This window comes from Mchenga conophoros, linkage group LG23 (genome assembly GCF_057382185.1).
Source record: "Mchenga conophoros isolate Kocher_MC1m ecotype Shallow Benthic linkage group LG23, M_conophoros_male_GT1.1, whole genome shotgun sequence".
NCBI lineage: Eukaryota > Metazoa > Chordata > Actinopteri > Cichliformes > Cichlidae > Mchenga > Mchenga conophoros.
In genome coordinates this window covers 32,052,626-32,070,857 of record NC_140547.1, presented here as the reverse complement: position 1 = coordinate 32,070,857, position 18,232 = coordinate 32,052,626, and the positions used below count along the sequence as shown (strand labels likewise).

Sequence of the window (18,232 nt, the reverse complement as noted above, 5' to 3'; positions counted from 1 at the left end):
TGATTACATTTCTATCAACACAATTTGTACAGGGCATATTCTTTTGTATTCTATGTATTGTGACTCGTTGAATAGACAGCCTTGCTATATTATTAATGAATACTCTTGATCAAGACCTCTGCTATTATTAAGCATGCTGTTACGTGTATATTGACATAACAAACAGCTGTAAAAGGTGGAGAGCAAAAAACCATGGAAATTCCATCTGGTGAGTAGCCTCCTCCCTTTCGTATTCACAGCTACTGACCCACAACCCCGCTCCCCTCACACCCACATATGCATACACATCCAGATGCAGCTGTCAGTAGACACCACGTGAGAGTCAGCTAAGGTTGGAGTGCTTTACAGTGATGTTAGTGCTTGTTGCCTTGCAGACCCCTGACGAGCAATGAGTTTATGCAGTGGAAATCACCATCATGGAGCTATTTGAGCCATTTTTCTGTTAGTGTGTGTTTATAGTTTGCATGCTCTGGTTTGTCACGTGCAGTAGGGTGATAGTGGGAGGTGGGTTCTCTTCTGGAAACATGCCAGAGTGACCAGATGAATGCTCCACATTGATTATTTATCAGCTTCAGATGAAAGTTGACGATGGTTTTAATGAAAAACTGAAGCCTCCATCCTTCCCCTCTTATGTTGTCTGGCAAAGAAAACATTAACAGACTTCACTGCAGCTGCTTCAACCTTGTCGTTTACTGTAAAACATTTAAATGGTGGGAAGTAGTGATAGGCTTTTATGTGCTTTAGGATGAAGAGCATATTTTACAAATAAGGAAAAGGTGATTTCCAGCAGGTACGGTTTTGTTTTAGAAACAGAGCAGGCTTACCGTATTGGCCTTGGCTTACAAAACTGCTCCCACAGTTGAATTAGTGATTTTTAAAATTACATGCTGACTCTTCTAAGCCTCTGAGACTTTTTTGTCCTTGATGATGACTAATGACTCAAGGATATTCTGGAAGTTTTTTTTTTCATTTTTTGTGGGTTTAATTAAAGAAGAAATAATGTTTGAAGCTCTGATGATGACTATTTTTCTTTAAATTATGCCTACAGTTACAATGAGTAGGCCATGGTAGTTTTTTTTTGCTCTATCATTTTGTACAGTAACAAATTGAACAAATGTGTTAGACCTTGATTTTTACATAATCCACTGGTTAAATGCTGACTGAAATAGTTTACTGAAAAGGTTTTAGTCTCACATCTAATAAAAAAGTGATCAAAATAAATCTTATAACTATAATACACACATGGCAGCACGGTGGCACGGTGGTTAGCACTGTTGCCGCACAGCAAGAAGGTCCTGAGTTCAATTCCACCATCAGGCCAGGGTCTTTCTGTGTGGAGTTTGCATGTTCTCCCCATGTTTGCGTGGGTTCCTTCCGGGTACTCCGGCTTCCTCCCACCGTCCAAAGACATGCACTTAGTGGGGATAGGTTGATTGGATAACCCAAATTGTCACTAGGTGTGAATGTGCGAATGGTTGTCTGTCCCTGTATGTTGGCCCTGCGACAGACTGGCGACCTGTCCAGGGTGTACCCCGCCTCTCGCCCTATGACAGCTGGGATAGGCTCCAGCGCCCCCCGCGACCCTGAAAAAGGATAAGCGGAAGCGAATGGAACTATAATACACACATAGAATAAAAAATCCAGGTTGATCCGGTTTATCCTTCCTCCTGGTTACCGGTTACGGTTCCTTCAGGCATTATCCTCCCCAGTGGGCAGAGTTCTCTGTTCACGCTCAGTCTGACACAGTGTTGCTGATCATCATCATTAGCCCAAGTATAACACGACCACCTGATCCATCCAGTATTCACCAGATAGTCTGCCTCTCTCAAAGCCAAATCTAACCTCATTGTTTAAACTTCTGATTTCCTGGTCGTATATTTAGGGCCTGAGTACTGAGAGTGTGAAGGCTCTATTGTATCTGCTCCATTTCTTCTTATTATTCAGGCAAAACAAAGTGCCGTTTTGAGGGCTTTAACATGCTCAAAAACTCATGAAATTTTGCACAAGTGTCAGGTCTGGTGAAAAGTTTTGTATTGTAATGGTTTCACATATCGGCGGTACAAATGACCCTGGAGCGTTGTTAAATGAAGTCCTACGAATACATAATTTGAGCTACATGAATGAACTTTGGCCCACATGTGTATCATGCTGAGACGAACAAAAAAGTCAGTGGGACCATTGACGCAAACCCAACAGGAAGTCTGCCATTTTGGATTGAAGGTGATTTAGCCATTTCCATGCCTTTTTTCCAAGTTTTGCGAACTCCTCATAGAAATTTGATTGGATCAGCTTCATATTTGGTCAGTCTCAACTACACACCTGGGCCATATTAAATTGCGGAGCTTTTGAGTTTTCGGACAAGGGTGTGGCCGTGGCGCCACGGTGAATTTTAATCATTTGCCATGAAATTCTTATTTGCTTCTGACATATGATAAGGCTCCGCCCCTGAACATATTTCAACTGCTATATTTGACAGCAGCAACAGCGCCACCTAGTGGGAACAGGAAATGTCATGTTTTACACTTTGGGGTACAGTATCCGGTTGTTCAGTGACGACGCGACGAATCCTACTTCCGGGTCTAAAGTAGTCTGCGTTTAATATGGCTTTTGTGTTGTTAACATGTTTAATGTTATGTATTTTCTTCTATTTGATCTCAAAAAGCTCCTAAAACAGTCAGTGATCACTGTTGACCTCCCTCGGCTTTTATTACCGCTAATCATTTATTTAAGCTCAGTTTTTAAAACCTTAGGATGTAACTACAGCCGAGCCCATGCAGCAGTATATGAATGACTAACCTCGTATTGTGGATGGATTATCTCAGTTGTTCTCCTGGCTGAAGTTTGGTCCTTTTACAGTATCTTGCCATGCAATTACATTTGTTCCTGACCACCGAGAACACTCACGTTAACTTTAGCTTGTTTATATTATGCTAACATAGCTGTGTCGCTAGCGGTCACGTAGCACATCATTATATACCAGCTAGTCCAACTTCAGTAACCCTACAAACGTCACTGCTTTTTAGTTTTCTGTCTTCATTTATGCTGGAAGTGATAACAGAGCTGTACGTTTTAATTTGTTTCCAAAACCCCGCAGTCAGGACGTGCTATATTGTATTTAGATAGAAGCTAGCGAGCTAACTCCCTGCTAACTTCTAACTCCATTAAATGTCATAAATTCCGTTTTCATGGATGCCTGGATGTTAAACTCAATTGTTACACCTGGTAGAGCAGAACGCTGATCATTTTATTAAAGATGAAAGACTTTAGACAGTTTTTCAACTCTCAGTAATGCCTTAGTGATCGTTTGATATATGGACCTGCAGCGGAGTTTAGGTCCAGACACGGCTAGTGACGTCAGACTGAACAACCAGATAGAGGTGGGTGACCCACGTAGCCTGAAATTTCTCCAGGAAAGCATTAAGGGGCTGGACTTGGCAATACATTGAAAACTGTGAGTTTTCACAGCAGGGTGTGACCCCAAGCAGCATGGCGAACATTGATGTTTTGCCATGAAAAACGAAATTGCTATAACTCAAAGAAATCCAGTCTGTCTTATACTTTGATGCACTGTTCCTCACAGGTTGTTTAGATCAACCTGAAAAGTAGTGAGAATAAACATCAGTCCCTCTTGATGGTTCAGTGAGACAATTGTGAGTTTAAGTTGAACGGCGCACCCAAGTGGCAAGTTGATTCACCCTGAAACAGGAAGAAGCTTTTGAGGGGCTTGGAAAGCTCACAAATTCTTGAAATTTTGCACACTCCTCCAATGTGAGGACGGCTTTCTTGATATGTAATTATTTTCATGTAATATTTTAAAATGGGTCCACAGTGCCCCCTACAAAATTTCAAAAGACCAGCCCCTGCTCTTTGTTTCATCTATGAGTCTGAACACTTGGTAAGCTTATGTAAGATATCAAGATGTACAAAAAAGTCTCTTGGAGCAATAGCCCAAATCCAACAGGAAGTCAGCCATTTTAAAATTCAAGTGTAATTTTGGCGACATTTTCCCCTCTTTTCAGGCCTCGTACTTTGACAAACTCCTCCTAGGGATTTCATCATATCAACACAATCTCATGAAATGGACGCATGGAACCTAAAGACCGTTGTGATGTTAAATTGAGAAGCTTTTTATGTTTGGCGAAACGGGGTGGTCATGGCGGTACGTGGAGTTTCAATCACTCGCCAAAAAACAGTAATCTGCTGTCACTCAAAAACACAATGTCCAATCTCTCCCAAACATCGCAGGCATCAGTTGGGAGTCAAGCTCGGAAAGGTTTGATATGCCAGTATAATTTGTCAGTAATGGTTAGAGCGCCACCTAGTAGGACGACTATAATCATCATTGAACGAGATGAAATTTTAAGATGAAATTCCCAGTGTTTACCTTTGCTCAGTTCCCCATGGTAACAAATTCATAAGAAAGACTGTAAACTTTTCACTGAGTCTCTCTTGGTTCTGCATTCGGGTCCCATTTGCTAACGGGCCACATGGTCTTGACAGTGGCTGGAAATCTATTATCAATTGTATTATTACATTGTTACCAAAGCCTGTAATAGACAGCCAATGAGGTCATTTCACTATCTTTTAAATTAAAAAACAAAAAACCCAGTTATCATGCTGTTTTTTTCTGTTCACCTTTGTTTAAAAAGATGCAGAAGTACCTTTTATATTTTGTATATTTTGGTGTTTTTTGCACACACCAGGAGTGACACATGGGCCAATTAAATACTAGTTTGTATTGCATGGTTCATGCTACACAATACCTTATCTAATTAGACAACACAATGTTACATCTAAAAACAGACATAAATTAAAATATACTAAGGCCCCTCGTGGGTCATCCTTTATATTACTGTTGTCTTGTAGCCGCAGTTAGTAATTGTTGCTGTTGCTGAACCCTCAGCTTGTTTTCATACTCAGAAGAAACTAGCTGTATATATTTTATAGGTGTGTCCGTTTCCTGTTAACAATGACTGAAGCTGGGCAAGATGAGGGACAAGTAGTGTTTTCTGGTGTTTTGGCATGTACATTGTTAATACACCTCTGGTCATTCATGTTAAACTGAGACCAGCGTGTGAGGCAAGCTGCTGCTGGCTCTGCTTTCAGCGAGCTAGGATCAGTTACGATGGGTGATTTCAGTGTTTTATAGTTTCCTTCTTAAAGAAATGGTTTATAAAATTCTTCTACTGCTTGTCATTGTCCGCTAATAGTACTTTTTTGGGTAATATAGTAGATTAATATTTACTCTCAAATTAATCAGCAAGGAAAGAGTGCAGAAAGGTGCAGACATCCATGTAGAGTGCAGACAGGCAGCACAAACAGTATGTTTGTGTGCTGTTGGGGTGCAGGGTGGGGGCATAAATTTACTGCTCTATAGTCATAAATTCTTAGCCTTAGTTGGCTGTAAAACATGACCAATGTCAACATGTCTTTCAGGAAGGAGATGGCAGAGTCCACTCTGTGTAACAATTTCATCTGAAGTGCGCGCACAGTACTGGCCATCATTGTAAGAAAGAAAAACCTACTTTGCACCAGTCTCTGGATCATAGTAAAAGAACAGCATGGCCCATCAGTGCTTTAGTCTACAGCTTCGCTGAGCTGTTCTCCTGGCTAATATCAGGCTGATATTGTGTAATTTGAACCCTGCATTAGTGGTCACAAGCAAAAGGGGTTGAAAAACCTCGCTTAAAATATTTATAATATGTTATGTTTTATAAGCTCATCTAATTTTTTCTTTAAATATTTGCTTAATAATTTACATGCTCAATTTTCTGTGAATGTCACTTTTTCTTTCTTGAAATTTTTACAATAATAATAGACTGTTTTCCATTCATCTAATGCATGATTTGGATCTTTTTTTCATAAAATACTCCATCAATTTTTATTTAATCATTACATAATTGTGTAGAATTTAGCTGACAGCCAAATGCCTGCTGATTTATTAGAAATATGTAATAAAATAAACTGGAATGAAAAAAACGATTCACTTCCAGATTGACCAGTTTTGTAAGAAAACACTACTAGATGATTCCTCTTGACTTCCATTGTTCTTCCCATCCTGTAATGGATTCAATACAAGCAGGACAGTAGATTTCCTGTGGGTGATTGTCTACTGTCTCTGTGGCTGCCTACACATCCCCACCTTCATCTTTCATTATGTGCATGTGCAAGTATAATCTTACCACTGCAGAGGAGGAGCTGCTGCTTTCTTTCTTGGACACGGCAGCCTGATACATTGCCAGCCGCTCTTTCACCGACACCGACTCAGCCTCCTGGTCCTCAGCGCTCGGGGCCCTCTCCTTGGGATGTCTACCTGCGCTGCCAGCAGCTACACACACAAAGAGATATTAACCATTAAGATGCTTATTTAAAATTTAAAAATTCCCAGCAAGCTAAACTGAACTTTATCCTATTGCTGGATATGTCTTCTCAAGAAAACTGCAGAAAATTTACACCTACTCATTACTTTTCTGGCACATCAGTGACTGCTGCGACAGAGCGTGCCATTTAATTGGACATAAGGGACAGTTTTGTGCATGACGAGTCTGTTACAGTGGAAGAAGCTGAATGAGGGAATAGATTATTTTTATTCGGCAGTTTAGACAGAATAGCACCCATTAAAATATTACATAACACTATAATACATTAAAACATACATAGCATATGTAGGTGTTGGTTGGGTTTCAAGCTCTTCTTTTTGCTGTTTACTAGCAATTAAAAAAATCAATCAAAGACGATTTATATTGAGTTTTATGAGTTTTATACAGACATCTGATTTAGTTCAACATGCCACAGATATTTTAACCAAGAAATTGTAAGAGTCAAATGATCCTGATCAAATACTGACACATAAAAGAAGCAGGATACTCATCAGCCTACATGTTGCACAGAACATCCCTGTGGATGGCCAATTAGAGAGGACCATTGATTTTAGATTTGACTTTTCTGTGCTACAAAGCATCATTAGGCAACAGAGAAGGCTCCAATAAGGCTCAAAATACGCCTACACCGGACCTTTTAGCTCTTGGCATGTTTTCAGCCAACAACACCGTGGGATGAAGCAGACCCAAAATATAAATTATTCTCCCTTATTATATGCTCATGCTGTGACCTTTTGACATTTTGAAATGTTCCTCCTGGCTGTACTTTCACATTAGGTGCTTGTATTTTTTCTCGACATGTATGTTGGTATAACTTGGCAAAAAGTGGATGCCAGGAAGTTTGACTTCATAACAGAGGAAAAAAATATTTGAAAAATGTTGCTTCCTCAATGCATTTGGATGGATGGATGGATGGATTAAATAAATGTTCCCTTTGGTGATTCTGTAGTATACAGATAAGAGCCATGTAAAGTACACACTGCTTTGTAGAGTATATAGTGTTTGTGCTTATCTATCCTAATGCCCATTTATTAAATGGCTGTGGCTTATCATATTCCACTCATCATTTCTATGTCTTCCAAACGAATTCATTTAAAGCCCGATCTCTATTATTGAACCACAGCAACATATCAATGGAGTCTCAATGCTCCCCTCAGCATTACAAAAAAAGACTCATGACTTGGTCAGTGCCCCACTTTTTAATTTCAACTTTGGTTACATTTAACCTAACTGCTGCTTGGAACAACACGTCTATAAGAATATGCAGATATGAAAGAAAACTTCAGAATTTTAATTTCAGTAATTGTTTAGATAAACATAGTAAGCAGTGATAAGACCTAAGGTGTTTATGAAAAAAATAAATGGGAATTTGTTTATTGAACAAGGTCAACTCTTCTGCTTTCCTGAAGGCAACATTTTCCAGCTTAATGTCAAAATGTTTTTTTTCCTCTTTCTTTTTTAACTTCTGTTATTTGAAGCTAAAAACAGAACAACAAATAAAAACCGTTCCATGATTGATGAAAAACGATTTACATTTTCTGTAAAAGAGATGCTCCTTTATTAGCTTGGAATTATGATGTCACCAGTGCTTATAATGGAATAAATGGAGGTTTGAAAGTTAAATTGTGGCCGTAAATTGTGGTGAAACACAGCAGAATGGTGATCTATGTTTTTGTTGACTGATACAGCCGTACCTATGACCTGAATGGAATGTGATCCTGACTGGATACTTTTGTTATACTTCAGGCCCACATCAAACTGTTACGTGGTCACAGGCAGCAGGATAGTTAAAGCAAAGAAACCCTCCCTGCTTTTGTTTTAGGCAAATCAGCTTATGAAATGCGAGAGTGTGATCGTCACAGGGTTACATCATAACACACAGAAGAGGAAGTTGTGGCTGCTCGAGAGCGGTATCAACAGAGAACAAAGAGGCAGCAAGCTACAAATAAAACATTGTGCTATCAGAAAAGACATAAAACTACTTCACATCTGAATGACTTATTTTTAAGATTCACACTACAGTTTATTGCAACTATGTGTAACTTCTATATTATTACAGTGCAGTATTAAATGCCAGTAAAATCATATGTGTTATAAGCATGTATGTAGTGCTGTGAGATGTTACACTAAAAACTGAAATGCAAAATTGAAAAGAACAAAACTTTCAGTACAGTAAAGTGTCGTTGCTGGCTAACAGATGCAAAACTGTTTGCATGTATTGCAGATCAGGGGAGTGCCTGCCTGAGTACTGCGACACCTGAATGGGAACTTGAAGCCATTCATATTTCTGATGTTGTTTGACATGGGTGGCAACTACCCAGGATGCTTTGCGATTTCCAGTCTATTACTGTAGCTTTTCCACAATTTACTTTTCCACCATAAAACCACTACTATTATGGTTTCAGCATTTGTGTGGACACCAGCAGAACACATCTGACAGATACTGAGGCACTTACAGTGAGATTACAGTGCACATTGAAAGACTAGGTAAAAATCTTAATCAGTGTAAAGACATTACAATTCAAATGGTTCAATAAGTATTGCTGTAACTATTTTTGAACTGAAGGCATTTTTATACGCAGTCCCTAATTTTCAAAGGCTAATAAATGATCGGACAAACTAGGATAATTCTAAATATAAGGATTGTTTTGAACACTAGGATGAAAATCATTTGTAGTCAATTACTGCCTGAGGTCCAGTTGCAGCTTGTTTTTGGGTCTGAGTATAGAGTTTTGTATTTAATACCTAAAAAGCAAACTCTCTTAGACTGACACCAGGTGACTACTTGGCCATTAGAGAATATCCCAGTTGTTAGACTTGGGAAAGTCTCTGGGGTTTCCAGTATGCCTTTTGTCATAATTTGCAATTGGTTATGTTCGGTACTTGTCCAAAGGCTTAGAAACAGGATATCTAAGTAGACACTCACTTTAGATGCCATTACCTTGGACTCCAGTAACACTGGGGAATTGCGGAGTCATCTCTGAACAGAATATGTACTTCAATGTGTATATTATAAGCATATATAGGACTACTTTCTTGCATTGGCACAATATGTCAACTTAAAAATTAAAATAGTACATGCATTTGTTACTTATGTCCTGGACAATTATAATTCATCATTATCAGGATGTACAAAAAGCTCCTTAAAAAGCCTTCAGTTGATTCAAAATGCAGCAAGCTTCACTTCATTGGCTCTCTGTTAAATTCAGAATTAAAACTAATTATATTCACAGTAGTACTCGCTCACTGTCTCTTTAGGGATTTGCTGACTTAGCTTAGCTCGTAGTTGACCCACTAACAGCATGCCCTATTCACCTGTCCTTCCTGCACTTTCTTGCTCATTGTGTCAGATGTTTAGTTACTCCTCGGCTTCCTTTAGTAATAATGATACCAGTAATAAATGTAGCCTGTTTCCAGCTTTGGAGGTCAGGATCACTGAATTGAAGAACCCACTTCGCAACCTTGAAAAATCCTTACAGTAGCTTGCCAGGCCCTATAGTTAGTGTAGCCGAAGATAGTGTAGCCACCATTAGCTCTCGCCGGCAGATTGTCCCGAGGAGCAAGGAAAACAAGCTGGCATGGGTGATGGTAAGGACAAAGTGTAGTCCTAAATAGAATCCCCAGGTACACCACAAACCCATTCATGCGTTTAACTGTTTTGGCAGTTCTGCTTTCAGACATGTGAAGCTAGAGACACCAGCAACAATAGGTCAATTATCTTCCAGGGACCAGAGCAAGTGACATTAAGGGAAATCTAAAACTGCTGTCTAAAGGTAAACAAGAACTCCATATAATTCACATCACCAGTAATGACACCAGGTTACAACAGATGGAAGTAACTGAAGTTCATATTCAATCAGTGTGTAACTTTGCCAAAACAACAACTCTGTAGTTTTCTCTTGTCCCCTTCCCAGTCGGACCAGGAGTGACATGTTTAGCTGCATGTTCTCCTTAAATTGCAATATATAATATCCACAACTGCACCAAAGAGTAAAACACTATAATGTGGATTATTAAACATTAGGTCTCTCTCTTCTAAGTCTCTGTTAGTACATGAATTAATAATTGATCAACAAATTAATTTACTCTGCCTTACAGACCCTTGTTACAACATGATTATGTTTGTTTTAATTAATTAACACCCCTTAGCTGAAGCACAGGCAGACGGGGGGTCACAGCAATCTCCCACTCCAGCTTGTTAATCAACCTAAGACCCAGACAGAGTTTTAATTCATTTGAATGACTCATTTGTCCAACTTAGTTGAAAAATTCAAAAACTAGTTTAACTTGCTATCATCTATTGTCTACCTGGGCCTTACACAGAGTTTCTGTCTGATTTCTCAGACTTTTTATCTGATTTAGTGCTCAGCTCAGATAAAAGAATTTTTGTGGGTGATTTTAACATCCATTTAGAAACTAAAAATGACAGCTTCAACACGGCACTTATTAGACTCAATTGTCTTCTCTCAAAATGTAAAAGAACCCACCCACCACTTTAATCACACTCCAGATCTTGTTTTAACATATGGGACAGAAACTGAACATTTGGCAGTGTTTCCTGAAAACCTTCTGATAATTTCCTAATAACATTTAAATTTACAATAATGGGTTACACAGCAGTAGGGAATAGATTTCATCAAAGTATATGTCTTTCTGAAAGTGCTGTAAAGATATAATTTAACTACTGTTATCTTCTTCAATGCCTTGTGCCAAAATAGTGCAGAGCAGCATCCCCTACAAAGTGTGGTTCTCCCGCTTGACCCTTGCTGAGTGCAGCGCTATAGGTATTACAGGTACTGTGCTCCAATGTTTTGTATCATATCTATCTAATAGACTCTAATTTGTTCATGTAAATGGACACACACTGAGGTTAATTATGGAGTTCCACAGGGTTCAGTGCTGGGACCAATTCTGTTTACATTATACATGTTTCCCTTGAAGGTATCCCATGCTTTTTCTCTGCTATGCCCATGACACCCAATTTTATCTATCCATGGAGCCACACCAATTAGTTAAATGGCAGGAATGTCTTAAAAACATAAAGACCTGGATGACTGCAAATGTTCTGCTTCCAAATTCAGATAAAATTAAAGAAATTGTACTTGACCCTAAAAATCTTAGATATATAACCAGATGCTTACTCTATCTTGGACAGAGGTGGAGTCTTCAGCTTTCAGGACCCTTTTCTGTGGAACCAGCTTCCAATTTGGATTTGGGAGACAGACACTATCTCTACTTTTAAGAGTAGGCTTAAAGCTTTCCTTTTTGATAAAGCATATGGCCTGGCCTGCATTTGTATAGCGCTTTTCTAGTCCCTAAGGACCCCAAAGCGCTTTACACTACATTCAGTCATTCACCCATTCACACACACATTCACACACTGGCGATGGCAAGCTACATTGTAGCCACAGCTGCCCTGGGGCGCACTGACAGAGGCGAGGCTGCCGGACACTGGCACCACCGGGCCCTCTGACCACCACCAGTAGGCAAACATGGGGTTAGTATCTTGCCCAAGGTCGAACCACCGACCTTCTGATTAGTGGCTGACCTGCTCTGCCACCTGAGCTACAGCCACCCCATATAGTAAGGGTTGGATCAGTGATCCTTACTACCGTAATTGTCGGGCTATAAGCCGCTACTTTTTGCACAAGCTTTGAACCCTGCAGCTTTTAGTCAGGTGCGGCTTTTCTATGGATTGTCCAGGATTTTTGTCATATCATAAGACGATTTGTTTTGTTTGTTCCGCTGTTGTACGGCACTATGCCTGGCGGAAGGGCATGTGATCAGACACACAGTATCGGGGTTCAAGAGTGGCATGTTGGTCACATGTCCATCCGCCAGGCAACATAGTGGCGTATAAGTAGCACGAAAAACAAACTTCAAAGTAGCGCTATGCGTTCAGCGGGAGGCGTGGATGACGAGCAGCAATAAACTTGCGAAAAGCAAGTTATGCTCAACTCCACCGGTGGAATCTGACAGCGTGGAAAAGTGTGAAAACATCCAGGATCACCAACGGATTTCGAAGGGCTGGACTGCTGCATGATGGAGAGGAGGACACCGCCACGGCCCTTCTGAGGGTGTTCGATTCTGATACTGACAAGGAGGATTTGTTTGGTTTTGAAAGTGACAACGAAGGAAAGAAGCTGAGAGTGGATGACGAAGCCACCCTGAGCCTGTTCGTTTCCGACACTGGGGAAGAGGACTTTGGTGGTTTTAGAGCGCAGGAAGAAGAGAAAGATGGTGGTGAATGACTGACTTTTCTTCTTGTTAAAGCCGTGTCACTGCACCTGAGCCTAAAAGGTAGTCTGAATCTATTTTTCTGGTGTGCTGTAGGTTATTGTTATGTACTACATTTGTTACTCATGAAGAGAGTTACTTATGAAGCACAGTACATGTTTCCTACTTGCAATTACCGGTACTTGTACATATACCTAAAAAGTTATGCAAATATGTACCTATAACTTGTTTTTCAAAATATTAATAAAAGGGGTGTGTCTCCAAACAGCCATCTCTTTCCTGACAATTCCCTTTGTGCATATTCTCTTACATATGATAAGTTAACATTGAAACACCTGCGGCTTTTAGTCAGGTGCAGCTAATGTATGTACAAAACAGGATTTTCCTCTGATTTTAGCTTGTGCGGCTAATATTCAGGTGCGCTTTGTAGTCCGGGAAATACGGTACATGCTTTATGAAAAAGGAAAGTCCTCCCTTATATATGCTGCAATAGGTCTAGGCTGTTAGGGGATTCCCATGATGCATTGAGTGTCTCTTCTTCAGTCAAATTTTTCACTCACTATGTGTTTATACACTTGTCTGCATTCATTAGTTATTATCTCTGGCTCTCTTCCACAGTATGTCTTTGTCCCGTTTTCCTCCCCTCAGAGGGCCACCCCTCCCTAAGCCTGGTTCTGCCAGAGGTTTCTTCCTTCCAACTGTCGCCAAAGCTTTTGCTCATAAGGGGTCATGTGATTTTTTGTTTTTTCTCTGTTTTCTTTGTACTATTTTGTATTATTGTAGGCAACTGTAGTTATGATTTGGCACTATATAAACAAAATTTTATTAAATTGATGTAACTTGAATATCTTTATAGACTACTTTGCATTTAATCTTTTATTCATCTCATTCTACAGTGTGTCTTTTATCATGTTTTCCTCCTCTTACCCCCAACCGGTCAGAGCAGACAGCTGCCCCTGAGCCGGTTTCTGCCGGAGGTTTCTCTCTTTTAAAGGGGAATTTCCCCTTTCCTATTCTTGCCTGCTTATCTCTCTATTATTGTAGGGTCTTTACCTTAGAATATGAAGCGCCTTGAGCCAACTGCTGTTGTGATTTGGCACTACATAAAAAACCAAATTAATCTGAATTGAATTGAATTGAATTGAATCTCTCATTGATGTCTTTGGTGTTTTTTAGTTTTTCAGCCTAGCAATGACCTACTTCACATGCTCTTTGGACCTCATATTGTCTGCTATAACTCAAAAAGCTAACAAATGTAAGTTCAGTGTTGAAATCAGCTCCAGACCTTTTAGCTGCCTATTTTTATCAGTCTCTGGAAGTGGCGGACTATGTCTAGAAATGGCTACAATTCTTAAACAATTAATGCAATATTTTTGTTAAATAACTTGCATCAAAACAGAAACACCACAATGATTAATAAAAACCACTGTGGTGGTGTTCAGAAACAAAATTCTAAAACCTGCACCTAACTGTTTGTGACAAGTTCAAAATGAGAACGGGTTGCAAACACATATGAATTTTGCTGTGCCACATACCGGCATGACCAAGCTTTCATTCAGATGACATGTGACAAAAGCATGCTCTCCTCATCCCACCAATTTTAGCTTTCTGCTATGTGTGGCATGGTAGTGCAGCCAGTAACACATCACTGGGGGAAATAAGCTGCCCAAACAGCAGCATCTGAAAATAAACCTGCTACCTCCCATAAATATGGGTTGGAAATCCTACACCTCAGGCTGCAATGTTACTGGGTGCCAGCCTGATGACAGAAACCCAAGGATAATGCCCTCATTTATCACCAGAGACAAATGTTCACGTCATGGTCTGGAGTTGTCAGAGAGGCAGAGACATGACGGTTCTGACGACTGAGAGCAGTGACAACAGTGCTTTAGGTATCTCTGGCTTTTGAGAAGGGTATGCTCTATGTAAAGCTATGGCAGCATGGAGGTGAGGTCAGCAGACTCCAAAGAAAAAATATCCCCAGTCCTTTTATAATCCAGATTTGTCTGCAGTGTTGTGTTTCCCTGTAACATGAGATTTAAAGGGCAGGAGTGAGTGCCGGGGAGCACATGTGCATCTAAGAAAAATTCAAGAAGATTCTAGAAATTAAAGAAACTTCCTAAAAGATGTTTTCAAACATCTAAAGTCATTTAACTCTCTCCTCATGCTGCCACTAATTGACAGTGACACCAGTAGATGTTTAATTAGCATTAATATCAGCTTACGAACACAGACTCATTGTTTAAGATGCCCCAGCATAATGAGGGCCAAATATCTGTTTACAGTGTGGTATTCATATCAGAACAAGCGTCTTTTAAAGGCTTAATCTTGTAACCTGTGTGATTTGTTTTTTGATGGATGCTTCCAGGCATATTTATCCATTACACTGTTTTCTTCCTTTTAGATTATTAGCGTCTTATCTTCTCAATGCCACAGCGGCAGCACAAATGATGGAACCAGCTCGGAGGTACTAGAAGGGGAAGAAAGTAAAGTCAATAGAAGAGGCCAAGCTACTGGCAGTATTCATGGCCCAGTGACAATACTGAGCTGAGCTGAGGGTCAGTGACCTTCTGTCACTGCCTCTTCTAAAGCAACCATTGGCTGGTTAGAAGTGAAAAGGTGAAGGGAGAGGGGGTGTTAGTGAGGGAAGCGTCAGAGGAGAAATAAAAGGAACATGAGAGTGAATTTGGTGGTTAAGGGTGTGAGAGAATATGGCATGGCTTCATAGCTCAAAGTGAAATCAGGGACCATAGATGTGTTGCAGGCCAAAGCCGTCCCCTAATCACGACGGTGTCACCTCCTTCTCTGCCCTCTCCTCACAACAGAAGCTTTAAGCCACACAATTTCTGTTCTGTGCTTACTGACCAGAGCGCTTATCTGGTAAGGCTAGACAGGAGAGCCAAAACTAGCTTCACTAATTGAAATGTCAGCCATGGAGGGCGATTTCTTCCTCACCGACAAAAGCAAAACAGGCAGAATAATTAAGCTGTCAAATCTATCAAAATAACTTCTTTACAAGGAGACTGGATTACCCTCGAGTGTTTCCTTATGCCATGCTAAGCACTTTGTCTCCAATTTGTTATGCTTTTAGAATAGCTTAGATGAGACTGCTGCCGGTTATGACTGGTGGAAACAGGAAGGGCCCATGCATGTTTTATGGCAAAGCACAAATCCTAGTGGAATTATAGAAACATACTACAATATCTCATCTCATTCTTTGTGAAGCTCCCATCACCTGAACACAAAAGAGCCCCTCCACTTCATCTTATTCTTGATTTCACACCAAAGATGTCTCATGTCTGTGCAGCCCAGCTATATCAAACTGTTTCATTATCAGCTAAAATGCCATCTCCCATTTCCAATCTGTCTCCTTCCACTCACGCTCCGGTGGAAAATCACTTACAAAGAGCTGTGCTGCTGTGCTGACAGTGGTTTTTTTGTTGGTACAAGAGCCAGCTTTGATATGCTGATAGTCTTCATATATCACTTACCTTCTGTATGTTGCGTTTAAGTGAAACAACAATAGAATCCAATGGAAGTGAAAAAGACGGGACTTCCAGAAAGTTAAACAATTTTTGTTACCCAGTCTTAACCCAGCACAGAAAGTCAATCCTGGTTAGAGATAGACGGTGAGGCTTGGAGACCAGCTCCAGCAGTGTGTTCCCCAGCTCAATGAGGCCCAGGCATCCAGTGACAGCTGATTTTATTTTAGCAGTTCCCCTTCGTAAAAAATAGGATGGACTTCGGAAAGGGGGTAAGTGGATGTGGCTTTTTTTAGAGTCAAGTATCAAGGTACTCAACATGCTCTCGGCCTTATGTCACAGCAGACTTATGGAGACAGTCGTCCCGACCACATGAGCTGAAAAACTCACTCTTGGTACGTCCTACATTTACGCACCAGAGAGCAGGGAGACACTTGGCATTTTGAATCACTGCTTGTTAGCAGGCTAAATATCATGGCATTTTAGGATTTGACACAAACAGGAAAGATATATTTTATACATACTGCCTAATAAACACAATTCATGCAACTAAGGACAAGAGATGTGGTTTAACCAATTAAAATGAGCACCTTCTGCTTGCAATCCTGAGAATAGATTAGTCTAGTGTAGTTAAAAGGCTGAAAGCAAAGTCTGGCTTTTTCTAAAGTTCAAAAACTCAATACACACAATAGCACTTAAACCTGCAAAAATTGGTATTGCAGTACCAGCATTTATGTCCTGGGCTGTTTTCTGTCACTGTAAAACCAGAGTTTTAAATTAGGTAGTGTGTGTACACGTCAGGTCAGGATTCAGACTTCTCTAAATGCTTGGTTTCCGACAGCATTTCTTCATTTGGCACGAGATATCACAACTGACTCTAATGTAGTCAGCCGTGGGCACCGATGCCCCACCCACCTGTCATTAACACCTTTTGTAAGTAAGGAGATGCCAATCACATGAAAACTGCCTTAAAGTGAGGCTTAAAAGAAGAGAGAGGAATAAAAACTGTATGGTTTTCAGACAGGATCAAGTGCATCAGTTTGAAACTGATAATTTGTTATATTACTCATTAGTCTGACCTGATGCTGTTGCATGGAAGTTTGTGTCCCACACTGTCCTTAATACTTTGCGTATGACATCATTAGCATTAGCAATTTATAGCCAACAGCCTTTGTTATTTATGACAGCGGTCCCCCACCTCCGGGTCCCGTGAGTCGTTTGTCACCGGGCCGCGAGAGTTGAGGTTCGGGTGTGAAATTTATGGTTTTCAGGGTTTTTACAGTTTTTATTGTTAACTCGGTTTCCCTGGGTCTTTTCCTGTGTGTTATAAATAAATCTTCTTTTTCTTGGTACCGGTACTTGTTTTATTTTGTTGTATTTATCTGTGAAACCTTAAAGGCCAGTCCATGAAAATATTGTCGGACATAAACCAGTCCATGGCGCAAAAAAGGTTGGGGACCGCTGGTTTATGATACTGAATAACATTTTCATGGAAATACATCACATTCCTTTTCTTTCTTTCTTTTTAACATTTAGTCCTACACTCAGTTCACTGTGTTTAGAAGCCTGCTGTCACACAGGTCTTAGATATAATGGTGATCTTTAGTTAAATGTTGCTTGCAAATGCTGCCAAATCTTGAATGTTTTCAATGCGCTGAATGGAATAAAACTCTGTACAGAGTTGAATTGTGAGAGCATTTCTAGGTGAAACCTTTGTCCCCTTTAAAAACACATCTTGTACACTCTGCCTACCATCAAGGCTTTGAACCTTTTTTTAAAGAAGGCACCTTAAATGGACAGAAAGGCACTACGGCTAATGCAGTGTAAGGGTGTTCAGTGCAGTGCCTGCTGAGCAGAAGCCCAAAGGACTGAACAAGAAATCCGTAACCATCGAGGCACTTTTTTCTGTCCTTTCTTTCCTTATCCCTTTCCCTTCTTTCTTGGACATATGTTGCCCTAAAGGTTTGGCACAGCTCCTCTCTTAAACAAGTGACCTCCTGTTTGGGTCTGATCAGCCTGAGGCCATCAATTCAATCTTTTTAAACCTACATCCATCACAATACTTTAGAAAATACTATGCTGCACTACTCAATTCCATGCCTTTTCTGTCTGTACTGTTGCCTGTGATCATGA

General features: G+C 40.2%; 1 protein-coding gene across 3 annotated transcripts in view; it reads right to left on the bottom strand.

Moving 5' to 3' along the window:
• The window catches only part of xirp2a (xin actin binding repeat containing 2a), an 85,785-nt gene that overhangs the window by 17,522 nt on the left and 50,031 nt on the right, over positions 1–18,232 (bottom strand). For 2 of the 3 annotated variants that reach the window (XM_085265645.1, XM_085265647.1), the window contains exon 3: positions 6,183–6,328. In XM_085265645.1, coding sequence (XP_085121771.1) covers positions 6,183–6,328 — 146 coding nt within the window. Of the gene's footprint in view, positions 1–6,182; positions 6,329–16,108; positions 16,278–18,232 lie in introns of those variants that run through there. The other variant, XM_085265646.1, reaches the window with a different exon arrangement.